We start from the raw sequence: 17,927 nt of genomic DNA, 5'->3' as shown, positions 1-17,927 counted from the left end.
CTTTATTTCTCATACAATATGTGCATTTCATTTGGTTGTTGAAAGGAGCGCCAGCTATGAAGCGGGTAGGTAACTTAAACGAGGGAAAACGTAAATTTTACTCATATAAACGCCTAAATATCCTATGATGCACAAAGTTGACGAAGGTTGCTCAAAGCGCTTCGGGACAGCGTTAAGTACATGAAGAGTTACCGCTGCCCGTGAACAACGTGAACAGTTACACTGCATTAAGAGTTAAAAATATTGTTACGGTGCCCGCGAGCACCGACAAGCCGTTCGCCTGGAAGCCGTTCCCCACAGTCCAGACGTCGCCAGGCAGCCGTCGACTCGGCAGGATGAAGAAAGGCCCAGCCATGAAGTCCAAGGCCGACGTGGCTGCCGCGACGTCGTCGTCGGGGGCCGAAAACGTGGACGGCAAGTCGGGCGTCCGCGGAGCCCCCGGCGCTAAGCCTGCGACGGCATACTCGCCTCCCTGTACGCGGTCGCAGGAGCGGCGATTCGAGAAGCAGATCCAGGACCACCGGCAGCTTGAGACGCCCAAGAAGAGGTTGGCGGTGGTCCCGAACCACCGTGCCCAGCTGAAGGGCCTGGAAAACCTGCCCGCGCCCAAGGACCCGAGCGCGGGGGACGCTCTGAAGTTGAAGGAGCCCGGCAAGACCGCTAAGCCGCCGGCGAAGGACAAGGCGGGCGATTCACCCGACGACCCCGAGCCGAAGACGACCCCGAACGTGAAAGACCTCCCAAAGCCGCAGGAGGGCCGCACTGCAGGGGCTGCTCCGCTGGGCAAGACCGCCGCTGCCGCCGCCGAGAGAACCCGACGCGCTGTCCGCTGGGGCACGCCGCCGGTTGCCGCCGCCGAGGGACCGACCAAGAGCAACCGGCGGGTCAAGAAGGCGGAGGCTCCGAAGTCCAAGGCCGACGTGGCTGCCGCCACGTCATCGTCGGGGGCCGAAAACGTGGAAGGCAAGTCGGGCGTCCGCGGAGCCCCCGGGGCTAAGCCTGCGACGGCATACTCGCCTCCCTGTACGTGGTCGCAGGAGCGGCGCTTCGAGAAGCAGATCCAGGACCACCGGCAGCTTGAGACGCCCAAGAAGAGGTCGGCGGTGGTCCCGAAACACCGTGCCCAGCTGAAGGGCCTGGAAAACCTGCCCGTGCCCAAGGACCCGAGCGCGGGGGACGCTGTGAAGTCGAAGGAGCCCGGCAAGACCGCTAAGCCGCCGGCGAAGGACAAGGCGGGCGATTCACCCGACGACTCCGAGCCGAAGACGACCCCGAACGTGAAAGACCTCCCAAAGCCGCAGGAGGGCCGCACTGCAGGGGCTGCTCCGCTGGGCAAGACCGCCGCTGCCGCCGCCGAGAGAACCCGACGCGCTGTCCACTGGGCCACGCCACCGGTTGCCACCGCCGAGGGACCGACCAAGAGCAACCTGCGGGTCAAGAAGGCGGAGGCTCCGAAGTCCAAGGCCGACGTGGCTGCCGCCACGTCATCGTCGGGGGCCGAAAACGTGGAAGGCAAGTCGGGCGTCCGCGGAGCCCCCGGGGCTAAGCCTGCGACGGCATACTCGCCTCGCTGTACGCGGTCGCAGGAGCGGCGCTTCGAGAAGCAGATCCAGGACCACCGGCAGCTTGAGACGCCCAAGAAGAGGTCGGCGGTGGTCCCGAAACACCGTGCCCAGCTGAAGGGCCTGGAAAACCTGCCCGTGCCCAAGGACCCGAGCGCGGGGGACGCTGTGAAGTCGAAGGAGCCCGGCAAGACCGCTAAGCCGCCGGCGAAGGACAAGGCGGGCGATTCACCCGACGACTCCGAGCCGAAGACGACCCCGAACGTGAAAGACCTCCCAAAGCCGCAGGAGGGCCGCACTGCAGGGGCTGCTCCGCTGGGCAAGACCGCCGCTGCCGCCGCCGAGAGAACCCGACGCGCTGTCCGCTGGGCCACGCCGCCGGTTGCCGCCGCCGAGGGACCGACCAAGAGCAACCGGCGGGTCAAGAAGGCGGAGGCTCCGAAGTCCAAGGCCGACGTGGCTGCCGCCACGTCATCGTCGGGGGCCGAAAACGTGGAAGGCAAGTCGGGCGTCCGCGGAGCCCCCGGGGCTAAGCCTGCGACGGCATACTCGCCTCGCTGTACGCGGTCGCAGGAGCGGCGCTTCGAGAAGCAGATCCAGGACCACCGGCAGCTTGAGACGCCCAAGAAGAGGTCGGCGGTGGTCCCGAAACACCGTGCCCAGCTGAAGCGCCTGGAAAACCTGCCCGCGCCCAAGGACCCGAGCGCGGGGGACGCTCTGAAGTCGAAGGAGCCCGGCAAAACCGCTAAGCCGCCGGCGAAGGACAAGGCGGGCGATTCACCCGACGATTCCGAGCCGAAGACGACCCCGAACGTGAAAGACCTCCCAAAGCCGCAGGAGGGCTGCACTGCAGGGGCTGCTCCGCTGGGCAAGACCGCCGCTGCCGCCGCCGAGAGAACCCGACGCGCTGTCCGCTGGGCCACGCCGCCGGTTGCCGCCGCCGAGGGACCGACCAAGAGCAACCGGCGGGTCAAGAAGGCGGAGGCTTCGTAAAATGACGTCAAGTCACGGTGCCCGGAACTTCTTGTGCAAGGAATCCAATGCCGCTCTTGCCAGTCCGTTTCTGCTCGATCTCTTCTTCGTCTCTCGGCTTGCTGTACGCGCCCACTGATGAGGCACATACCCATAGGTGAAGTGTACGATGGATTGACCACCTGGTGGTCCAGTCCAATGCTATGTGAAATGTTCCGGGTGTTACGTAGCAATATATTTGTTCTCGCTGCAGTTTTAGTAGTTTGCTGCAACTACAGGCACGCAACTCCAAGTGAGGTAGCGGCTGTCGCATGGTGTGCCTGCGATCGCAACCTTTGTTGCCCCTTTTCACAGCACGAGATCGGGCGTAGAACGCTTATCAGTAAAAAAAAATTCTGTTTATTGGACAACAGTAACTGAATGAAAAAATCTCATTCTTACGCCCTTTTATTGCGAATGTCATACTCACCATACCAAACACGTTGAAATAAAGCAAGTAATCACTTGAAATTATGTTCATTTAATGCAATGCCTGCACTAGGTGCCCGTGCGTGCAGTATAGGTACCGTATCATGGGCGCAGATTTTAACCACGCGATCTGCGGATTTTTTCCCAGTTTACAACTTCATCTGGCGCTAAATACCATCATAATCAACACCAATGGAGACCTTAAGCCCATTTGAAGACAAGATACAAGGTTGTTAAATTTGAAACAACTAGCCTTTGGTAACTCACTCAGCTACATTCCAACCCCAGAAGACGTTTTTCAACCAGAGCAATGCAACAAATATCAAAAATTTTAAATTTTCGCGCTGCAGCGACGTACTATGGGCCGGAGTGATGTAGTACAGGCCAGCACTAAAACATGTTTATGAGTGTGTTAACTGCCGTAACAACTGAAATGATAGCATCAATGGAAGTAGATGCTCTCTACAATCGCGCAGCCATGTTGATTGGCTGTGTCTTAGGTCGTTAGACGCCAATCGTAAAAAGATCCTGTGATGTCATAGAGAAATTGCCGGAAAGTGGGTGGGGAGTGGCCGCTGCTTCATTGTTTATTTGATATCTCGATTATTTTTTGGAGTTTGCGATAAGATTGGTATCATTGTTATCGGGAAAATTCCTCCTGTTTAATGAACCAAACATGTATTTTGTCTTCATAGCCTTTAAGGACGCCTGCAAAGTACCTAGGTTTTTCTCTGTAGGGGGGGGGGACTTGAAAACAACTTTAGCCCCCCTCCACCGAAAAAAAATCCTGGCTACGTGTCTGCCCACGGGTCTTTGAATTGCGAGGAGTTCCAGAGCACAAGGTGTTCCTGTGTGCGTGTTTCCTCCATTGCTCGCTTCCGTGTGCGCTTGTCTGAGCGCATTCTTGATTACTTATGAGCGGCTGCGCCCCAAGGGGGCGTCCCGGGACAGAAACTAATTCTGCCATACGAGCCCGGCAATGAATACGTCCTCTCTTTTGATGTTCTCTTTTCTTGTGTCGCCGTAATTGGGAGCGATTTCCTAGTGTGCAGGATGTTTAAAAATAAAGGCACACTGGTGTGACTTTTTCTTAAATCTTGACGCGTGCTCTTACGGATAGGCTTAACTGCGCCGACGGCGCGGCTCGCCGGCACGCCCGCCACAGCGCCCACAAAATGGTCGGCCAGCCACCGACAGGTCGTCGCAATTCCATCGCGCAGGGAAAACTGAGCTACGACGGGGTTTGTGCCCGAAATTATGTGGCTTAATTTTGTTTGTTGTCGGCCGCACTAAATTTAGTAAAGTCAATAAAGTAAAAAATCTAGGCTGCGCATACGCGGTACTTGGCATATGACGTTTCGCTGACTTCGCTCACTGGAGTTGTTGACTGCATATGCTTGTGCGACCGACGCATCTAAAAAGCAACAATCCTAACAATTGAACAGCAATGTACAACATGAAGGAGTAGGCCTCCGGGAAATATACTCGTTATTTTTTATCTGCCTTGCATCTTCCCGCAGCTCAGTCGTATGGAGAATGAAAGAGTTACGCGAGTAGCTTATCACTGGGTAAGTTCGAATCCCGGGCGGGGTTCTTTGTTTTCCTAACCGGCGGACTGCTGGCCCTCTGTCAACGCGCCTCTTATAACCCAGTGGATAGCATAGAGAGGAACTATAGGTGACCCCCGAAAGTGCAGGAGAAATGCCTCCCAGTTGAGCATGCCCGATGCCGCGCTGGATGTTCAGCCGCGGCGTACGCCTCGGCTCGTCCTTTGCGGCTGAAAGATACAATACTTGGTCAGTTTTAGTGGGGTTGGTTTTGTTATCCGTCCATTCTCCCGCCAACAACATGGAAAAAACGCGATGTGTCCCTTCCTGAGGTATCCAGATCGCGCGACCGAGTGTAATCGGACACCAAGCATGTTGTTGCAGGGAACCGAAACCGAAACTCGTGTGGACACCCCTCCAAAGAAACCTTAAGAACTACATTCCGACAAATATGCCCTTTTAAAAGAGAACGAAAGCTCTTCCTTAAAAATTAACATAGACGCTGCCGCAGATGGGTTTGCATGAACTGTAATCGTCCAATCTCATCGCAAGAAATGCCTGAGTTATTTTCGTCACTGCTGTAGTTTTTGGGGCCGCCGAAGTCTTCGAATGGTATTTCTTGCGGTTTTGCGGCTTTAAGTATTAAATACTGCTTTAGCTACTGGAAAAATTGTCAGCGGTATGTTCAGTTGAGCCCATCTATGCGATTTAAACATAAGCAGAGGTTGGACAAATATGCTTTAGTGTCGCTTTACAGGTGCCGTACCGCATAAAAGGTGCGTCTACATGCGACTCCAGAGCATCTAACACCAGAGAATCTACCGAGTTAGAATGGCGTCGAGCATCGGCTAGCTATATCACGACTTCCTTCAAGACTTGGTAAATTTCTTAAAAATTGTCTGTCCCCTGTACTTCGCTCGCCATCTATTTTCACAAAGTGGAATGGTTCCCGATGTGTTTTCTTTTTTTGTCTGCCTTCAGCGATAAGTGTCGCGACAGGCAGGCGACGCCATTTCCTCTCTCAAGCCGTGGGCTGTAGTGCTGCTGCTTCCGCAGCCGGTGCTCTCTGCCTGGAAGGAGAGGACGTGGCCATTTCTGCAGAGCTTCTGTCGCCGCCCTGCCCGCACCAACTACACACACTTCCCCTCTTTCTCCTTTCTCTCTCCACACTGTCCTCTCTCCTATGTTCCCTTCCCCTATCACCCCGAGTTAAATCGTTATAATGGAGGATATATAGAGCGCAATAATATCACTGCAGCTTTTTCTTTTTTCTAGAATAAATTACTCATTATACTACTTTGGCGCCGAAGTGGCGTACGATTGAGCGCGTGTGTGCAGGCCGGGGAGATGAATCGAAGAGGTTGGAGAAAGCGTAAGGAGAGGAGGGACGGCGCGCAGCTGCAACCCGAAACAGCCGAAAGCAACGTTACTTATCTTTAACGTTGGCCAAATTCACTGTTCTTTGGCGCGCCAAGGTGTTGCTGCGAAATTTTCAGCTGCTAGTTTTTGTGCCGCGTTGGTTTCTTCCTGGGGTTGTTTTTTTAACAAAGTACGGCGACGCTGCCATAAACCCTAAATGCGCACGAGAATACAAACTTGCGTACTTCACACTGGGGATCCTGCAGCGAGCAAAGGCAAACCGGAAACCGCAGAACACACGCACAACATGGCTGTTGTTTTCCTTCTCTGTCGTCCAAGAGCTTCCGATCCATGCATGTGAAGCAACTGATACAATGTTTTGCCACGAACCAGCTGTGACGCATCGCAAGCTTTTGGAGAACGGGTGGCCTGGGACAGCAGAAGCTAACTTAAATTCTAACAGCGGAACAAAAAACGGGACAAGAAACAATGACACACGGCGCTGACTAGCAACCGGTTGGTTTATTACGCGGCTTGCGTTTCGAATTTGAATTAGTATATGCACCAACTAGCCCAAACTACCGTTCTAACAAAGCAGCAGCAGTAAATCGCGCAAAGAGCGCGCCTTCATACTCGATAATGTGTGCGCCGCAATATGACGCTATGGTCAGGCGTGACTGTGTGAAGCGCAGTTGTTGATGGAGGCGCAATGCAGCTCCGGGAAAACAAACCCGCCAGCGGCCACAGGTGGTGGATGGAGCACGTGTGAGCGTGTTTTTACTCGGCAGCAACCACATCACCATGCCAGCAAATAGCAGAGAGTTTTAGCATAGTGGCAAACGCTACGCCAGGGTCGGCCTGTAGCGGGACTCTAGTGTGCACGCGCTCACGTGAACGAACGCGTACCTGCCCAGTGTGTTCGCGGAGCCAGTGTCTTTATCAAAGAAGCAGAGAGGTTTTCAGGCGTTTACAGTCGCCTACATGCTTCTCTGCTGAGATTTTGGGATGGGGGAAGAAAAGACCCAAGAAAAAGCGCGGCATCCGCTGTCAGTAACGTAGCCCCCCACAGTAACGTAGCGTACGCTAGCCGCTGTGCTAAAACTCCCTTGTATTTGCCCCTCAACACGAACGAAGGCAATACGAGCAATGTCCCACCCGCCACCTGTCTCCACACAAATCCGCTTCCACTCTACCGGCCACCGTTGCGTACGAACGCTATCGCGACGTGCAGAAACACTAGCCTGCAAGCCTCCCAAAGCGAGCGAGTGCAGCGAACATGGCGTGCACTGTGATCACTGGGCTAGCGAAGAGAAAGGAAAATGCAATGGTCGCTGAACTGGAAACAGCAATTTGATACTCAAAATCACTTAGTCGCCACCAAAGCACGGCCTCCACGAAACTGTGTACAATGAGCGTGTGCGCCATTTCAGAGTTTGCAGGTCATATTTTACGTTCGTGAAATGTGGTGCCCAGCACAACCCCCAGCCTGGCGCGAGCCGTACGCACTCCTTCGTCACTAGCAGGTGCACAAGGCCTAATATTTTCTCCTAGTATAGCAAGAAATATATGCATGCTTGTTAGTCATCCCAAAATACTGCACACAACTCTCCCCTGAATATCACAAGGGAAGCCAGTGTCGAAAATAAAGTAATGAGGTCAGTCGTCTAACAAAGAATAATAACTTTCCTAGTAACTTGTGGAGGCGAGTTGCTTCACTTGCGAGAAGCAACGAAACCAATACGGGTGAAGGCGTATTGGTTTCACCTTTGCGCAGCTTTCACCGTGGCGCCACCCCGTACTTAATTAAGGATATATTTAAATTACGACGAATAAAAAATACACTTCTTCATGCATTTTTGTTTAAAAAATTAATTACTAGATGGGAAGTAAAAAGTTGCTTTAAGGTTTTTTTTTTATTCTCAAAACGTTCTACGCGACACCTGCGACTGACGCAAGCCGCTCAAAAGCAGGGAATCGCTTTTTCCCCTTGAAAATAGCTTCCTGTTTATGAAGATCAGTAACCGCGGATAACTGAACAATTTATATTAATTGCATTTGAGGTAATACCCACCTTCAGATATAGTCATTCCGACACACCCTATCGAGAACAGGTATACCTATTCTCGATACATGAAAGATGGCCTTTGAACGTCAGGTTCCAAAGATAAAAAGCATCGCCGTGGTTGAAAAAACGAAGCCGAAGCTGGCACACACTTCTAATAACAGCCTTCCCTTGGTCCCAGGCTTTCAGGTGGTAAAGGTAGGAAATATATAGTAGTTCTTTTAAAGTGAGATCAGGGGCACTCATTCGCAATAATTGTCAAAAACGTGTGTAACCATAACCGTCCTCTCTAAACCCCGATAGTGCGGGTGCGTTGGAATAAAGCTAAAGGGCAGAAATGGCCCTTCGTACCCCTTTTAGCGTGCACCTGGCTACACGAATTTACAAGACGCAACGTAAAATATCGCAGCAGTAATGTTAAGCCCATGTGCAATGAAGACGCGAGATGGCTGCTTTTCTGGGGCGTCACACAGGGTAATGAAGTACGGGGACAAGCGTGCAAGCCGCTTTGCGTACGGATGTGCGGCAGTTACAGTGTTGTTTTCTTTTACTAGGGGGAATTATAGTTACATTTGCAAAAGGCACGTGTGTGGTAACGTAGTTCATTTGGTTTTTCAGAGTTGCCCTCAACATCTGGTTACAGCGCCCCGCAACAACATGCATTGGCTTCCGACGTAATTATTGGTCCTGCATTCGCGTTACTTTAGGAATCGGCATGTCTTGTTTCTGCCATGTTGTAAGCTGCATCATGAGAGGGATAAACCAATCAGCGTCGCTCAGGTTGAGCAAGCATCGTACCATTCAATTCCAAAGGAGGACCGAAGCGTACACAGTGGCCAAACGTCCTCCGCGTCATTGGCGACCCTCAAGTCCCAGGAGTTTCCGCCGGCACCTCAGAAGCTCGTCTGGCTCATCTCTGTAGCGCATATTCTGGAAAGTAACAGGCGGAGTTACACTAAGATGACCGGCGGATCATTCGGATGGCCGACACCCTGAGGCGAGGGTCGCTGTCTGTATGGTCGATCCACTCGCCAGATAGCCACACGCCGATACACTGCTCGGCCCGCACCTCGTTCGCGGTGTTTTCTTTCCCTCTGTACACTACCCTGCAGTTTCTGCTTCAGACAGACGCTGCCAACATTGCAGCTATTGTCTAGCATAGAAGAAAAATTGTCTAGAAATAGACAAACAAAATCGTTGCGAGATTTGTATCGGTGACTATGCTGTCGGAAGCTGATGGCAACCTTTTTGTTTTACATGGCAATTACGACCCCTTGAGGTCGACAGATCCGTAAAATGAATGGTCTTTATCAAATGAATGACGAAAACTCTGGAAGTAAGCCACTAAGGTGTAAAATGCATTGTTATGGTGTACACGTAGAATAATAATATATTACGAAGAATCCTTGATCGCTTCGCATCTTGGATACACGCGAACGCTCTAAAAAAAATTAAATTGATGAATATATCAGGCACGAAACATTCTCCAAATACCATCTATCGGCATCCGTTAAGATGATGAAATATTTTCCTTGTGCTTTTGCTTGAGAAAAAAAAGTTTCCTTTTCTTGGTTAATTTATCACCGGAATAACGGATGGTGCGCGGGAAAATCATGTAAGAAAAACACATGGAGGCCGTAAAGAGAGCATTATAGAAACATGAAAATGAAGGGAGGTCACAGGAACGCGTACGATTTGATGTTAGCGAAGCTGTACGCAATCTTTACGGCCATCACCGAACCTTAAGTCCAGGAGCGCAGCCGATTTGCTTCTTCGCTGCCGCAACGACCTTCACTCCAATCATTGGTGCTATTAGCGTGAGCTTTTTTCATTTTTGGAAAGTGATAATCATTAGACATGATCTTGGAGGGGCGTGCGTTATGACGGTGTCTTAAAACTTGTCTTAAAATTACGCCGTGGTGGTGGTTGGCAACGCGTTTGTTGAGGTGTATTTCTTTATGTGGTTGAGTGCAGGAAGCGTAGATCTGCTGTGTGTGATAGTCAGACCCAAGATTCTCAGCGCACTAGTGTGGGATGAAGTTGTCATTCGCAAACACTTGTATTGGGGTTGGAACAAGGGCGAATTTAGGGAGGTGCCATGATCAGTATGGCCGATTTGATTGTTCGGCCCATTAGGCCCAGTTTGTAAGATGCCGTCTGTCTGGCTATCGGACGCATCGATGGCAACTGCGTTCACGTAGGCAGCCTGAGTGTACTAGCGGCCACAAAATAAAATGTACCAAGTGATTGGCGCGCGAAAACAACCGGCGCCACAGCTACCGGCCAAGCACCTGCTGTTGAGATGGCTAGTTGGCGTGGGGGACTTTTGCAAATCAAGTCAGTCACTGCATGTCACTTTTCTCTATTTCAGCGGCAGCGCCTCATTGATCTATAGGACATCCAAGGAAGAGGAGACGCCTTGTGGTGCGCGCAGAGCGAGCGGCAGGATTATTTGCAACGACAGACAGCGTGTGACGCATGCCCAAACACTTGTGCAGTTTTGAGATATGCGCCTAAGGAGATGGGCTTTTATAATTTTGTTAGCTCGATAGTAGATTGACGTTGCAGCAGGATAACGTTTTAAATGTGACTGAATGGTTTCCAGTCATTATGTGACGAAATTACAGCAAATATTAGGTATTACTGCGCTGCTTCTCTTAATTTTAGGTTTGTTTTTCTTTGAACGAATCCTGTACACCCAGATTATTACGAAAAATCAACATGCTACCTTCGGTAATTACGCAGGTTTGTGTAAATACAGAGTTTTACACAGAGGTTAGTTTATTTTTATAATGCTTTATTACTGTTTCAGTCTGTTTTTTCGGAGCTTCCTATTTTTGTCTCCCTCGTGTGATGCCGGCTATATTGACCCGTTTCGTTCATTGTTTTTTTTTATTTTTTTGCCTTTACCTGTGTTCAAAAATTGATTTTGAACAGTTATCCTTATTTAGAGTGTTATAGCTGGATTAAATGTGTTAACCCCGATAATTCTGCAGATGCAGGGCGTTACACATTGGGGCCCCGAGGTGCTCGGCAAAGAAGGCTTCCACATTCACGGAGCGCATTACGAAGATACCTCGGAGTGAACGGGACCTACACGGGAGCGACACGGCTGCAGCGCATGCCACACGCTACCAGAGATCGTGCAGCTCACACGTCTTGCCGCGTAAGGCGCTTGCAGGAGCTGTTTTAGAGAGGAACGAAGCTCTGCGGCGGAGATCTCGAAAATGTATATGCACGGACATGTGAAGGACATAAATGCGCACTCAGCCATCTCGACAGCAGGCGCTGCGCGGGAAGGTGTCGCGCCTGTAGTTTTTGCGCACCGCTCGCATGGTCCGTTTCATTTTGTGACTACCTGTAGGTGAATTGGAGCCTCATTACAATGGCGGAGACCAGAGGGCCACCTGGCCGTTTTGTGAGGAACTCAGGATGCTGCCGTGGAGTAGCCCCCGCGAACGAGCGACGAATTTCGCTTGGACAACACCAGCTAGGAGTAGCCACCCGAGAGGCCACGAGAGACAAATAAAGCCTCGCTTTATCAAGCCACCCCTGACGACTGCAGGATGTTCCGGCAAGGTCTGCAGGACGACCGGACATGTGCGATCGCTTTTCTTGCCTTCACTAACGTAGACGGTGCTGATCAGCTACTTGTGGGGCTTAGGAAGTAGTATACTCACCAAACGTTATTCAATAAATGCAAGACTAAGCAGCTCGCAATGCTGCAATAGTAAGTAAATAACAATGTACAACATTGCGGATATTCCACTGATTGATATGCCTGTTATTTCCTGGAGCGACCAGTCCGTCTTGCTGGCTCACGGGTATAGAGAAATGCGAAGACCGCATCTCACCGTGCAGTTGCGAATGGTGGGATTGCTTTTTTGTTGTTGATTTTTTATATGCGTAACACGCTCTATACCGTAGGGAAGATTTTGGGACGCAACCTTCATTGCTACAATGGGGAGTTGTCAGAGTGCGTGCAGACACCGACGTGACGGCGTCGGCGCGGGGTGACATGGCTGCCGACAGATCCCAGACACGGTGCCCCGTCGGCCGACTCTCAGACTGTTGTGAACTCACCTCTTACGGCACAGAGTCGAACCAGGCGAGCTCCGAAAGAGCAGCGCAAATGCCTTTAACTTGAGTGTTGCCGGTGACGCGGAGTTTGTTCGGCTACGGAGCTACGGCTCGGCTCGCCATTTTGCACTTAAATGTACGATATTGGTTCATCCTAAGCGGGATTGGTAGGCTTATTCGGCCACGTCTGCTGCCGACGACAGCGCTTAAGAGCGGAAAATTGTTTCCTGAGGTATAGGAAATACGCTACCAAAGATAACGCAGCCCGCCAAACATTTTGTTGCAGAGAATAGAAAGCGACAAGGGTGTGTACTACTCTTAAAAAAAGAACTTCACTCCGGAACATATGCTCCTTTGAAATATAAGGGAACATTTTCGTTCAAACCAATAATATTGACGCCACCGCAAGCGTGGATGCATTAACTTTAAAAACTTGAACATCTTCGAATCACAATGTAAAAGCATTCCGCATAGTTAGGCGACACTGCAGAACTTGCTTGAGCCGCCTCAGATGATGAATCGTATTTTTTATTCTTTCTGCTTTTATAAATTGCACACTGTGGTAACGTCGGACACACAGTTATTATAGACGATTAGATACACAATACGTTTGTTTGAGCTGATCTATGGAATACCGACATGAACAGAAGTTCGAGAAATTGATTTCTGGGTTTTTTAAAGTTATGCTTGTGAGTACTAGGTTAAGGAATAAAGGACGAGCGGCATCGCAGCGCGTATACCAACCCTCTTTAGCGATGAACATCCAGATGCGGTCACAGACATGTAAATGCTTAACAAGCACCATCGCAGCGTCATAAATGCGGCTGTGATATTACGTCTGTCTGATAAAAGTACCCTGCAGACATGTACTCGGGAACTTGTGCGGCATGTCGCACACATTCCATAGAATCGTTTAAGACAGTACGGTGCAAATTAGTAAAATGTGAACTTTTGTAGTGTAAGTTTCTCGCCTGCGGCTTTTCGTTGGATGAATAGGACTAAAATGCGCAGAACAACCATACCTGCCTGCTACATTGTGGTAACCGGGATCGCAAGTATTGGACATTTGGATGCCGTGTTACACTGACTTCGAGACATGAAACACTTCATTGTGCCTGGATGCCAGTCAGTACTAGGTGACGGGCAATCGTGTCAAACAAAAAGTGGCTTGAGCAATAACGGAAACTAAATTAAAGGCTCTTGAAAGGCACTAGCCTCCCAAAGGCACTCACCTCTGGAACAGCAGAAGCAGACCTTGATGATTCCTCGTCAAAAGCCCAAGATTCGCAGGGAATCACGTTTTCCTTGTCGAAGTCGATGGAGCCGTTGGGGTGAACCGCTCGGACCAAGTACGAATGGCACGAGTCGTACGCCAATCCCACAGATCGGTTCGGGAACCCGGGAGCTGCTGTTAAGGGGGGTATAGCGATTCCCCTCCACTGCTGCTCTGTCCAGTTGACCAGTGCCTCAAGGGGCGGCTTTGCGCACCAGTGTTGTACTGGCGGCACTACGAAGGGACCCAGGAATACGGTCCAGGCGCAGCAGAAGGAGCGCAAGACACAGAGCGCCGCGACAAGAGCGTGGTACCAGCCCGGAGGACCGATGACCTGGCTGACTTCGAGCATGTCTCTTTGCCCTGGGAGAGCTGGAGGCCATACAGAAAAAAACGGATATGCTTGTAGTGCTCAACGGCGGGCTTTAATACATTCATGGTTTGGTCTGCTGAAGCTTGACATTGATTAGTGGCGCAACAAAGTGGCGAGTACGGATTCCTCTAGAGAAGATGGGGTTGTTTAAAGTGCACAGAATCGTGTACCTACGGAGGTTTCTCTAATTCAAATCACTTCGAAGCAAAATACGAAATAGAGCTGAGTGTAAACGGCAAGGCAGTGACCTTAGTTATCCATAACAGCTTCGGGCTATCGGCTATTACTGTGTACGGTTACAAGCTATTTCAATCAATTTCACGGCAAGGTCTTGTAGTAGCTATTGCGTCAACTTGCTTAAGTTTGGGGCCCGAAATACAGCAGTTTTAAGTCATTTTAAAACTCTCTTTGTGCGTACGAATAACGGTGTTTTCATAACTCACGTAGCTTTTTGTAGCAGTGAAATAAGCAACGCCATGGGCTTTGTGCACGACCGAATTCGCCGTGCGCTGTGCTGGTAGAGCGTCACCTGTTTTTAAAGCTCCTTGCTTCCGCTCGAAAGTTAAGGTTCATGCTGTCGAGGTTCACCAGCAATCAATGTCCACAAATTTAGCAAAGTTTTCACATTCCATGTGGGATAAAGGTCCTTTTTTTGCGGTCTCATATGCACGAGTATCAGCAGGGCCGGCGTAGTTATTTGTGGTGTAGGCCATCATACTAGGATTAAGCAGTGTGCGTGTTGTTTCCAGCTCCTGGTAAACAGGGCCATTGCTTCAATGAGTATGGGACTCATTTTAGCACGGGTTGTTTCATTGTACCACCAATGGAGGGCAATGCCACCCCCCACCACTGACTCTTGCGTTGTCAACTCGATATGTTAGAAATTCTTGGAAATAATGTAGTAGAAATAGTGTTCGTTATCAGCCAGTGCGTAAACATTCTTTTCACCGGCCGATTTCCACGTGCACACCTCGAAGTATTTTGGCCAGGGGGCCCATACTCTAGTGTAAAGGACACTATATTAATGGTCTTTGTAGATGGGGTTCGCACACGTTGTGCAGCTGGCGCAAGCGGCGGCGGCGGATTATTGGTAAGTTCCCATTACTTGACATTTGTTTACACTTAGACGGTTCATAGGCGCCGAGATTTTTTTTTTTTTTTGTGTTTCAGAAGTTCATTCAGGTAGGCCTATCGCTTATCCTCCCTGCTCTGCCGCTGTTCGCGATTGAAGTCGTCCCGAATACGAATCAAAGTTAGCGCATGCAACAGTATTTAAGCGGCAGAAGTGTGTCCAAATATGACGTTTTGTTGCATCTCCAGTAGTGTTCTTGACAAAAGACAAGGTCGAAGTTAACGGCGAAGCCGTAGATGCGGCGACCTCGCAACACTGGTAACGACAAAACCGCCGCCTTCGCCGACTTCCGTACCTCCATGGCGGTCCTCTAGTACCTTATCTACTGACGCTACGCTTGGCTTCTCTGGCTGCAAATGCTGGGTCCTGGCTAGCCTGTTACATGCGCTCCGCGACTTGGGCAAGAACTTCTCTATTTAGTGACGCTAGTCCTGCCTATGTTTCAAACATATTCTTCAAACATATTTGATGAGGTGTACATGGTGCGGGGGTCCCATTGTTGACAAGCGCCTTATCTATAATGTGGTTCCTATACTTGTTTTGTGGTTACCTTAAACAAATTCTGATCTCTATGCTGTATGTCTGATTAGCGTGAAGCACGTGCTCTGCGCCTCAGGCCTTGGCCCCTTGGCGTTTCTGCCCGCGGCGATGAAACCGTGCGGGGGTAGAGGTATGCTGCTTTGCTGAAAAAAGGTGTTATAGCGGTAAGTAAACGCTACAATTATTGCAAGGCAGTTTCTCACAATCCTCCAGGCTCGGACTAAAAGGTAGCTTTCTTGTACGCAGGGTTGTCTCTAAATGGATGCCTGTCAAGGAATAGGGAGCAATTTCCCCTAGCGAAAGAATGGTTTTCATGCAAAGGCAGTCACTGTAGATGTGAAATTGCCCCCCCCCCCCCACGTCCTGACAAAAATTACACCGCCGTAAACAACAGCGACGACCAGAGTTCAAACACACATTTCTCCAGCAATGTAATCTAATCACGCTGGACGCGCAGCAATAATACCCCAACGGGCCCGTCAGGTCACAACCACTACCTTCCCGATGGCTTACCGTCTTTCGTATTCTCGCAGAGTTCTAGCCTCGAAGTGTAATGTGCGGTGCTCTTCCAGTCGCATACAGCGGCGCCGGAAATGCGTGGTGATCAAGAACACACTCGCCATAAAAGCAGCAACAGCTGCTAGCGTATTCAGGGGCGCAGATTTGAGGTAGTAGTGACGACACCGTTTGAACAACATTTGCCACCACATGCGACCGCATATCCGATGGAAAGTGGAAGGCAGAAAGAAAAGGAGGGTGGAAGGGAGTTGGTTGGCCAGGTGTGCGGGCACATATGCATGCGTGTACATCTGTCTGCATATTTCGGCACGTGCGAGTGTATGTAGGGGAAACCCCGAAGTAGAATAATTTCCTTCCAATGGAAAATTCAGCCTTACGGCTATCTCAAAGCTACATCCACCTGAAATTCAGCCTTACGGCTACAAGGGAAAGCAACACAGCTTTCTCGAAAACTTCGCAGCTGATGGGAAATTCGTCCTCGACGGGGACAAATTTTTCTTCAACAGTGAATTACAAACTCGTTTTGTTTTGTGCACTCCATGCGCTGCTGCCTGCTTCGCTGGTCATCCTTCTTCGCAGAGTGCAAGGGGGCTGATATTTTGGTTGGCGAACGATTTCCTGTACCTAACAACGCACGTGCTTCGAACAGAGTACTCAGGATTTCGCCTTAAAATGGCCGAATACATTGAGGGCGACCGAGAATTCGCTGCGGGAAAAGGGTGTTTCTTGAAAATGGTACTTTGTATGCTTTCGTCTACGGACGCCGCACACCAGTGAGCCATTTAAAGGGGAGGAGGTAATATTAGCCTTGAGTTTCACAGCAATGTCTTAAAATATTTCTCTCGGAAATTCTTGATTATGTCGGCGGAGGTTCAATTATCGAAGCTGTTTTTTTAGATATGTGTAGCGCTCACCAACAACTAGAAACTAAATTCAGCTCTTGTCCCAAACAATGTCGAGTCCACCGAACCTAGAGTAGGGAGATAATTAAGCGCTTTACACTTACTCATTATCTGTTATACGCATTGTTATATTCGGCCAGCCCCCGCCGCGAGGTGCTACCGCTAGTTCTCTAATAATTCAATGCCACGTAAATTAATTTCTCACAAAATAAAATCAGCACATGCCTATATCCGAAGCCACTGACGCCTATTTACAGGTTGAGACTGTAACGAGTACAATATTTTCCATCAAGCATTCGCCATGAGCTGCCCTTGCGTATTTCTGGATATTTGGCTATAGTGCCTGAAATAGAGGAAGGAGTGGGGGTAAGAACCTTTCTTCCATGCTCCCGTTCACGTACAGGAGCATTAGTTTCCTCCACGGTGCCTCCAATTGAAAACGCCTTTGCTTTTGCCACTGTTCTAAGATGCTAGTGTACTGTACGGGCGCTGTTGCTTCGGCAGCAGAGATTGGTGTTCCTCTTCACTACGAGACGCTTTGGGCATTGCATGCTTCGTTTGCCTGCCAACGTTGCGCTGACGAGCAAAAATTTTAAAATTTCGTTCTGAGCGGCACTTCAGTATTCGCAATGCCAGATTTCTTCGCGAACTCGTTGCGCGTGTTTCTGCGGCTGAGAAGAAGCTTGCACAGTCATATGCGCCGCTTTTAGAAACGCTTTGTTTGCGTGTGCTGCGTAGCGACGTTTTAGTTTCAGTGGCGTGGGTAATCATTCCTGTTAAAGGGACCCTGCAACGCTTCATATAAACGCTTTTAGTCTTTTCTTCGCGGCTCTAAGCACTGCGAAATTGTCGCCAGCATGGAGCGGCACAGCGTGATTTGCTCGTCGCAGCAAACATGAATACCGTTTCTGCTTTGCTTTTGTGGCGTTCTTTAAAAGTGGCTATCGAATGGTCATTGCTTCAACTGAAGGCAAGCTGCCCAAAAGGCACTCTGCTCTGAACAGAGGCCGCTGTGAGCGCAGCACTTTTCTTAATGAAGCTGCCGGTAGCACAAGGAAGGACATCGATAAAGAAGTGGGGATTTTTTAACCGGTTATCACCCACTGCCTGCAGCGTGCCGTGCCAACGGTCTACGAAG

The 17,927-nt window shown here is 50.2% G+C and overlaps 1 protein-coding gene across 1 annotated transcript in view; it reads right to left on the bottom strand.

Moving 5' to 3' along the window:
• LOC144167644 (organic cation transporter protein-like) overlaps positions 1-16,014 on the bottom strand; it is a 149,983-nt gene extending 133,969 nt beyond the window's left edge. The window contains exons 1-2 of the mRNA XM_077696836.1: positions 15,882-16,014; positions 13,283-13,695 (exon numbers count right to left, since the gene is read on the bottom strand). Coding sequence (XP_077552962.1) covers positions 13,283-13,675 — 393 coding nt within the window. The 5' untranslated portion in view covers positions 13,676-13,695; positions 15,882-16,014. The remainder of the gene's footprint in view (positions 1-13,282; positions 13,696-15,881) is intronic.
• Between the last annotated feature and the right edge of the window lie 1,913 nt (positions 16,015-17,927).

Source organism: Haemaphysalis longicornis, unplaced genomic scaffold (genome assembly GCF_048455015.1).
Source record: "Haemaphysalis longicornis isolate Haplotype H1 unplaced genomic scaffold, Haemaphysalis longicornis Haplotype H1 scaffold_1, whole genome shotgun sequence".
NCBI lineage: Eukaryota > Metazoa > Arthropoda > Arachnida > Ixodida > Ixodidae > Haemaphysalis > Haemaphysalis longicornis.
Note: the sequence above shows the minus strand (reverse complement) of the source record. Positions and strands in the feature narration are given on the sequence as shown.